The sequence below is a fragment of the Nicotiana attenuata genome, unplaced genomic scaffold, assembly GCF_001879085.1.
Source record: "Nicotiana attenuata strain UT unplaced genomic scaffold, NIATTr2, whole genome shotgun sequence".
Classification (NCBI taxonomy): domain Eukaryota; kingdom Viridiplantae; phylum Streptophyta; class Magnoliopsida; order Solanales; family Solanaceae; genus Nicotiana; species Nicotiana attenuata.
This window is the reverse complement of record NW_017670939.1, coordinates 313246-322670: the sequence shown is the minus strand read 5'-3', so window position 1 is coordinate 322670 and position 9425 is coordinate 313246. Positions and strand designations below refer to the sequence as shown.

At 33.2% G+C, this 9425-nt stretch overlaps 1 protein-coding gene across 1 annotated transcript; it reads right to left on the bottom strand.

Moving 5' to 3' along the window:
• Positions 1-737: 737 nt before the first annotated feature.
• On the bottom strand, positions 738-1938 carry LOC109244645. Its single transcript, XM_019411765.1, has one exon. The coding sequence runs from the start codon at positions 1613-1615 to the stop codon at positions 854-856; it is 762 nt and encodes a 253-aa protein (XP_019267310.1). The 5' UTR covers positions 1616-1938; the 3' UTR covers positions 738-853.
• Positions 1939-9425: the final 7487 nt, after the last annotated feature.

Below are 9425 nucleotides of genomic sequence, written 5' to 3'. Positions count from 1 at the left end.
ATGTCTTGAGTTTATATTATGAAACCAAAAATAAGGAATCATAAATTCATAATTAATAGGCATTATCGATTGGGAGGGCGGGGGACGATGAATCAAAGTTCGAAGTGGCTCTGGATTAAGGTAATAAAAGGTGATAAACCAAAAATAGATATAAGGCTTTAATTGGTAGAGATAGAGGAAGCAAAATAAAGATGATTAATTAACGTCATTTTGAGGTGATACAATCATATTGAACCTATTTAACCATTATAATTAGGGGTGGGCATAGTTTGGGCAATTCAAAATTCCAACTGATTTTTGGATTGGATTTTCAGATTACGGATTGAATTTTAGATTGAATTTTTAATTTTTTTGGATTTTGGGTTGAATATTGGATTTTGTATTTCTGATTTTTGGATATTCGAAAATTTGAAATGTTTATACTTCATATTTAGTCCTTATCCATATGTCAATAGTAATAAGTTCTACCCTGCCATTAAATATTCTCTCATATATTCAATACTAATTACTAAGTTACTGTTAGAATATTTTCTATTTAGACATGATTTTACTATTGATACTTCTTATTGACCGTATTAATATCTTTGTTGTATTTTATAATTATAATTTTATTAAGTTACTGTTAGAATATTTTCTATTTAGACATGATTTTACTATTGATACTTCTTATCGACCGTATTAATATCTTTGTTGTATTTTATAATTATAATTTTATTATTTAAATTGGGTTAGCAATATCAAGATCATTCTCAAATTCTCAATATAGACTCAGCTACTTGTACAAAACTTCCTCTAAAATCCTATTGTTAGAACTTACAGCAAATAATCGTATTAATTACTACTAAAAATAAGTTTATATGAAGCTCCTTCTTCTTAATCTCTTAGAAGAAGCTCTAGATACCAAATACCCAACACCCACCCCAAGGCACATCACCCATAACCCCGCATCTAATGCCCACCCAACTCCCTCCGTCTCAGCCTCCTCTTCCGCCGTGTCTCCGCCGTCGGGATCCTCTTCACCTTCACACTCCGAGCAACAACAAGTGGACCCCTCAATCTCATTTTCAACTTCTCTTAGTTCAGGAATCTCCTCCAGTTTCTGAAAACAGCTCCTCCGCCGTGGTCTCCTCCTCTTCACCGTCATCTCCACCTTCTCAGTTATCACCTCCGCCGCTGAACCGGCGGCGCGTCCTTCCACCGCCACACACACTTCCGCCCCTTTTACGTGCAAATCATCATTTTCGACCATTGACTTGCAATCGATTCTCCAATTTTCCTCAACTCCATCTTTCCCGAAAATACCCCTTAAAATCTTTACATCAGCCATGTATATTTCGAACCTTACTCCTTCACTCGCTTTAACTCTATCTCTACTTCCATAAATGACCCCTTTTGTCTCAGGTGACACGACCCGGTGGAGCGTAACGAAACCCGGCGCGTTGGATCGGATCTTGGACTCGTTAATCTCCAATGGACTTTCACTTATTCTTGGAAGATAATGCTGTGTTAAACAATCGGGTAAAGCATTTTTGGTAGGTGACGAAAATGATAAATGGAGATAAAAAGCTTTGATTTTCAAACGATCTCTCTCGTTTTGCTGAAATCCTTTACACATTTTTGCCTGTCACGATCCACTGAAATTAAACCCTTTATTGGCTTTGTATGAGAAATAAAAAAGGTCTATTTGATATCAATATTTTTGTTGGAGGTTGGGGTTTTATCTATATGTGTAGAGATGTGTGAGGGGCTAAAGAGGAGGCGACGTTTGTTTTTGAACGAATCTTGGGGCGTGACGACTGAAAGCACACGGTTTTGTACAATTTGATAATTTGTCAGCAGAGGGAAAAGGTAAGGACGACGAAAATGTATTTGGACAGAATCACAAGACGACAAAGTTTGCCGAAAATAAAATAAAGAGAAAAGATAAGACGACAAATTAGGAAGGTGGATTTGGCCAACAGGGTTTTTATATGCCGCGTGCTAAGGCCTTTTTTGCTGTTAGTTCCTTAGGAATTGTTTGGTTGGAAAGATATTATTTCAGGATTAATTATCTCGAGATTAGTTAATTTCGAATTATTTTATTTTTTTATGGGGATTAAAAAAATATTAAAATTTCGGGATAATTAATTTCGAAATTAATTATGCCGCAATTTTCTCCCAACCAAACATGAGATTAGGGGTGGCAAAATGGTTCAAAGAAAGCAGTTAATTACCCATATTATCCACTAAAAAATGGATTGGATAATAAACTTTTTAAAAACGGGTCAAATATGGATAAGAATCATATTGGGTCTAACTTTTACATTTGTAAAGCCTCAAATTGGGGGTTCCTCAAGTTAGAGAAACTAAGAATTCTTTCAAAAGTGATCATATACAAGAAGTCATGGTTAATATGGGTAACTCATATTATCTGCCGGTTCACCCGTTTTTTATCCGTATTAAATATGGGTCGGGTCGGATAATTGATCCGTTTTTTCATTACCCGTTTTCAACCCGAACCATATCCGACCCGACCCGCCCGTTTGTCACTCCTACATGGGATAAACTCTTCTTAAATTTAGTCATGAGATTAATTATTCCTTATACCTCATACCAAACGAGCCCTAATAATTGAAAGTTCCCGCAAGTTGTTCGCTTATATTAAATGTGTCTAACGGGCCGGGTTGATCCGGAACCGGCCCGGCCCATACCGGTTAAAACCGGAACCGGACTGGCCCGGTTCATAAGGGGCCGGGTGGGCTGGGTAGGAGGGGTAGAGGGGGTTGGACCGTTTACTATTTTTTACCGGTTAACCGGACCCGTTAAACCCGGTCTAATGAATAGTGCCTCTAACCGGTTTAACCGGCCCGACCCAGACCATGAATATACCATGAATATACCATTAATATACCATGAATATACCAATTATTGTATACTAATTAACATAGTTTAAAATTGTTGGAATTTGTATATATTTAGGCTATAAAACTATAAATGTTAAAATCATAGAATATGATGGTAACGTATTATTTTTAAAATATGCTATATATGTGTTATTTTAAGATTATAAGACAATTTGTGTTATTTTAAATTATTAGACGTATTTATGCTTAATGTTTTAGTTTGTTAGATTAATTTGAAGTATTATTAATTTATTATGCATAAAAATTTAGTTTTACTATTTTTTGTTAATTTACTTTTTAAATGCAAACTTTAATTTTGTAATTTTGAAAAATGTAGCACTTGCAATTTATAAGTGCAATTTTTCCCCATCTTTCTTGTATTCTTTATATTAATACAAAGTACTAATATAACTTACAGTAGTTATACAAAATATTAAAACAAAAATTAAAAAAACACTAAACCCGGCCCGGCCCGGCCCCCTCAACCCGTACGGTTTATTTTTTACCCGGATTAATCCGAACCCGTTAAACCCGTTAAGAGAAAGCCCGGAACCGGCCCGGAACCAAACTGGTACGGGTCCAAATAATACTGGCCCGGACCGGACCGGCCCACCCGGTTAACACCCATAGCTTATATACGACGTATTTGCTACGTAGTTTTGGGCAATTTGTTTTATGCAAATTTTTAGCTCGAAATGAAAATAAAATATTGAACTGGGAGCACTTTCTTTTTTAATGATCTTTGTGGTTCAAATCAAATTAATTGAAATATGTGGATATCAAACACCAGGAAAATTAAAAGAATACTAATAGAATATTAAGTACATTAAAAGTAGATATTTCAAATAAATCAAATTTATGTAACCCCTCCAACTCTAGAAAGGTTTAGCGATACAATTCAGGATGGGTTGGGTCAAAAACCTATATCGATGTTAAAGTTTTGGGTAATATAACTAGAAGCATGCAATCCAACTGACTGATTCTCAACCCTCTTTTTGGTTAACGAATTACTTAATTGGCTAGCTTAAAAAATAAATGAATAGAGAAAGTGTTATAAAACAATAAAAGAAGAAGAGTAGTATTGCAGAGAAAGTAGGGAGAGAGAATTCTTATTGATATTTATGATGAATTACAATAGAATAGAACCATCTATTTATAGGGAGACGGTGGCTTATCCACCAAGCAATGAACCCTAGAATCTCTCTAAATATAGACATTCACCATAAATATAATTGTATTTATAACACTCCCCCTTGAATGTCTATTCAACAGATAATGTGGCTCGTTAAAACCTTAACTAAAATAAAACCCAGTGGGAAAAAAATTCTAGAGAAGGAAAAATAGTACTCATATCTAACAATACGCCTTTTGGTTGCCTCGTTAAAAACCTTGCAAGGAAAACCCAGTGGGACAAAACCTTGTAAGGAAAAAAGAGTACAACGCATATTAACTCCCCCTGATGAGAGCATCAATTCACATCCTTGAGCATTTGCATTCCAATCTTGTGCACCATCTTCAAAAGATCTTTGGTAGAGATTTGATGAACAAATCAGGCATATTAACTTGAATGAATATATTGCACCTTGAAATCATCATTCTTGATAGAGATGAATTGTCTTCATATGATCTTGTTGGAGTCGTCAGTTCAATATCTTCACATAGAGGTGAAAACTCTTGCTATCATATTATCATGCATATAGTTATAGCAAGATACATTTGTGCACAAATTGCACTGAGGATGTAGTACTTCATGACCATGAATTCTATATGTTTTAAGCAATTTAAATCCTTCACGGATTGTTAAGTCATATAAGCCATATAATAGACTTTAGATGTATATCAAGTTTTCATGTCATGCTAGACATATAAGATATCGAAAACTGATTGCACATACCATTGACTTTATACTTTCAAGTGTTTGAACTACATGTCCAAAACTACATGTCTTTCATATGAAACCAATTCTATTTGAATTGTTTCTCTAGACTTAAGATCCTCATATATATTTAACGCTATTATAGATGTCGTCGACAAATATTTTATATCGGTTCCAACCTCCTTATTTTTCATAAAGACATAACATAGAGATCTCTTCATTCATATATTCAGGTACCTGAATCTCTCATGAGATTTATGAAGTGTTATGTCATGTGATCTTCTAGATCACTTGCCTCCTTTATTATGATCATTTAGATCATTTGCTCATCTTCTTTATCAAGAAGTTTATTTGAAACCGACTTGTCTATACGCTTCAAGCGTACCATAGTCTTTGTCCTTCTAGGACTTAATAGGAGCATTTGCAATAAGAATATAGTTACTTTCTTTGAGTCAGCAAAAGCGTCTGGCATGCTTTGCAATATATTGCAACTGAATTATCCTTTTATGAACTTCAAGTTCATATTATCTTATTCGAGGATCTAGATGTACAAGTGATAATTCATTCCACGTAACCTTTTCTCAACTGTTTATCATGTCTCTCCCTCATGTTAGAAAAACTAACTTGTTTTCTCAACTTTGAAAACCCATCTTTGTGCGTTATGGTGTTAATCAAAATATACACCGCACATCAATAATAATAAGATGGAATTATTTGGTTCCTGACCATGAACCACTTGTGAGGGGAGAAATTAGTATACTTTCGTATATAACGTATATCAAACTGATATATAAAACTTTGTTCTCATAAGCAATTGTTTAGCTATTAAGTGGAGGCACTCAATAAATTATTTTGCTAAACTAGCTGTGATGTAGAACAACTTATCAAGATGAACTTCTTGAATAGAAAATCTGGAATATGCTCTAAATTAAATTATTGAGCAAGTTACCTCGCAAATACCATGTTGCGGGTTAATAATAATCGCACATGTAACCATCTCATAGATGCATCTTATGTGGTATACATGGCAGGTGAATGGGCCCATATTCACCTTTGATATTTCCAGCATTCATGGGATTCAATCCCAATTTTAATTGGTCTATTAATTAATGAGAACAAGCAACATAAGAGAATTCGTAAAGAACTTTCTAGTTCTTTAACATTTACCCATGTGAATTCTCTATCATATTTGCACATCATACATGAATTAACATGACTAAACCAAGTATGCCAACTGGATAAATTATCAATATTGATAAACTTCGGGTTTACACCATGATGTGTGCAATTATGAATAAACTCCAAGTTTATTATGATATGGGTTTTTATATCAATAAATATCCACTTCATTGTGGTATTCTTTTGTTTATGTAGTACAAATTGGAGAATAAAGTGGGTAGCTTTTCACATACATACTACCCCGCTACAAGTTGTAGTAATAGAAGATATTAAATCTTTCCTTTATTTATTGTCTCAATATAATCAACCGCTTTCGCGTATACTTTGGAAACTGAATAGGTTTCATTGAGACTTACTACAACACAATACCTTATTGGTAATTAATTGTGTTTCTCCAAAATAGTATAATTGGCTCTTGCAGAGTTCTCAATTAATTTTGTAGTACCACATATTCATCAACACCTATACGGTGGATATCTCTTTTAAAGAGAAAGTTATAACATTATGGTTATGGTCAAAATTATATGCAAGATCTGTTTCTTGCATTACCGTTGTCTTTTAACAATCACAATGCCAAAATATTTTGGCGTACAATAGGTACGTGACCAATGACCATTCATGCCATAATAATGACATTATTTTCTTATATCATCTCAAACCTCCTTCTAGAGGTGAGTGTGGTATATACCGCTAGCACGCTCATATTCTTCCAAAAATGAATATGTATTCTTAAATCAGATATTGTCACATTCACATCATGAATAGACCATAATCATCTATATGTGCTTTATAAAATCTCATGTCAAATCGATGACAAATATTTTCACAAGTGGGGGATTATTTTGAGAATCCTTATTATTCTCATTATCACAATGATGACGATTATAATTTCGTCTATTGCCACGTCCACATCCATTGATACATTCATAGTGATAATTTTGTCTTCTTTCAGACTTATCACATACTGCTATCACATTCTCTTAAGGGAATGAGAATGGAGCAAATTCAATGGGACGGATTTCCACTTTTTGTGCCCATAATCATACATGAATTTGATCATGGCAAGACATAGAAACTTTTACCACTTCAGGTGGTTATAATTTCTTACAAACTCCATTAGAGTTATAATCAAAATTTGTTGTCTTTGCTTGTATTTAAAATCAAAGTATAGAATAAAAGAGAAAAATACAGTAAAATACTTACCTTAAATCCAGAATTTAATCATGAAGGAAGTTTATGAAATAATTGACAATCATTATGATCAATCTCAAAGCTTCTACTCAATTGGTTAGAGTGTCGTGCTGATAACGTGTTATAAAACAATAAAAGAAGAAGAAGAGTAGTATTGCAGAGAAAGTAGGGAGAGAGAATTCTCATTGATATTTAGGATGAATTACAATAGAATAGAACCCTCTATTTATAGGGAGAGAGTGGCTTATCCACCAAGCAATGTGTTAGAAGATAATTCTTATATCTCAAAAATAAAATACAATATAATCATTATCATTTACTACCCATAATTAATAACCATTATTATAATATTATAACTAACTTTTTATTAGCCTTAATGGTTTTATTTGTAACATCCATTTGAATAGCTTTTAATGACTTTGAATTATTTCTTAATGTTGCTTATCATCAGAAGATAAGATCTTTGGACTATATATATATTTTCCCATGTGTTACTTTGGAGAGTGAGTGAAAAAAGTGAAAGCTTTTCTTCTACATTTCTTCTATTGTGCTGGGTTTATTTTGATTAAGCTTTGTTGTTTCTGCTCCTAGTTATACTAGAAGAGCTTGTTGAATCCTGGGGGATACGCCTAATTTATTTATCATGGTGTGGGCGAAATATCCTTAAGGACAGTGTCTTTGACACGCCTCAAGCTAAATCGTTTATTCTCCATATTCATCAAATTTTTCCAATAATCTTAAGGATATTCCCATACGTAGGGCTCGTACCCGAGACCTATGGTTAAGGGAATAGCAGCCCCATCCGCTGCACCACATCCAGATTCCCGCTGCGTAAGGCCTCGTTTGGGGAGAAACGCTCCCTACTAAGGATTTTCCTTTTGGTATCTTCGATACTATAATACCAAAGCAAATTTTTTTTATTATGGAGAATCAAATTTGACGCTGTCCAAGTTATTGTTCTAATTCTGAAAATGGAACCTACAATTCAATTTTGCACAATGGTTTCATGAAGAATATCACTCTGTATTCAAGTTTGCACAAAGGTATTATCGTTCCCTAACTTGCATGTTTCTCACAAATGTTCAAAGGATTTTACTGGATTTTAAAGATAGTAACCTTGACGAAATTTGCTATGTCAAGTTTGACAAATTTTCAATTGAAGTATTTTTATTTTCTTTGAAATCACATGAACAATATTTATCCAAATGTTTATCAGACATATGCGCTTTGAATTTTTTTAAAAATGAATTTCTATCTCTTGGACGGGTTAATTCTACTCGTGTAATTGAAAATTTGGGTGAAGAAGAATTGGAAAAGCATATAAGATTAAATGATTTGATTTTTCTTTTGATGATGTATCGAATTTAAATATTTATTTTACTTTTATTACTTAAGATATTGGGACTTTTTAATTAATTAATAAATTACATGCCTATTGGTCCATATGATAATCTTCGAGGTGAAGCTATATTATTAGGTTGTTATTTATAAAATAAAACTCTTTATGAGTTGTGAAAAGATTATCTTCTTAACCTGAAATTTTCGAAAATGTGGGGGACCGTGATGTCCAGAGTTATATAGCATGATCCTAAGAAAGAAAAAGGTGATAAAATTTATTTATTAATGTTATAATAAGCCTTACAAAATGGAGATTTTTGTGGCAAAAATTTGTATTGAAAGATCAAAAATATGTTGTATTTCATGGTTTGAATAGTTGTATTGCTTCAGATCTCTTAGTCATTTGGGTGAAGAAATTATTGAATTGTGACTCGTCTCCTACTGATTTGAGATATTTCTGTAGAAGTTAAAGTTGCTTCTATATTTAGAAAATTTATTTTGGTGCTTGACTATGGAAGATACATAAAGAAAATAAATTTTCATGTATTGAAAGATGTTTCAAAAGGCATTGGTACAGAAGTCAAGTTTTGTTTCATGTGAGGTTGATTTTATGCCTTATTTGAGAAATACTATGAGTTAGTATTTTGTATGTGAATCTTCCACTGTATTAGAAGGATACAGTGATGATATTGAATCTCTGATTCAGATGAGAAAAAACTAGCTAGTTGTTGTGTGATCACCTTTTGGTGGTTGTTACGATATTGGAATTGTCTGGCAATGAGGTTGATTAAGCAACCTCTTTGTGAGTTAAACCGACAATAATTATGTCGATAAATTGTGATTGCCAAGGCGCAATAGCCATTGTAAGAAAATAAATCTTTCAACGGGAAAAGTAGACACATTTTTTTTTGAGACATAATGTCATAAAGCATTGCTTAGAGATGAGAATTTTTTATACA

Coding starts and splice junctions, on each gene's coding strand:
- LOC109244645 (XM_019411765.1), bottom strand. CDS start 1,615: ATGTGTAAAGGATTTCAGCAAAACGAGAGAGATCGTTTGAAAATCAAA.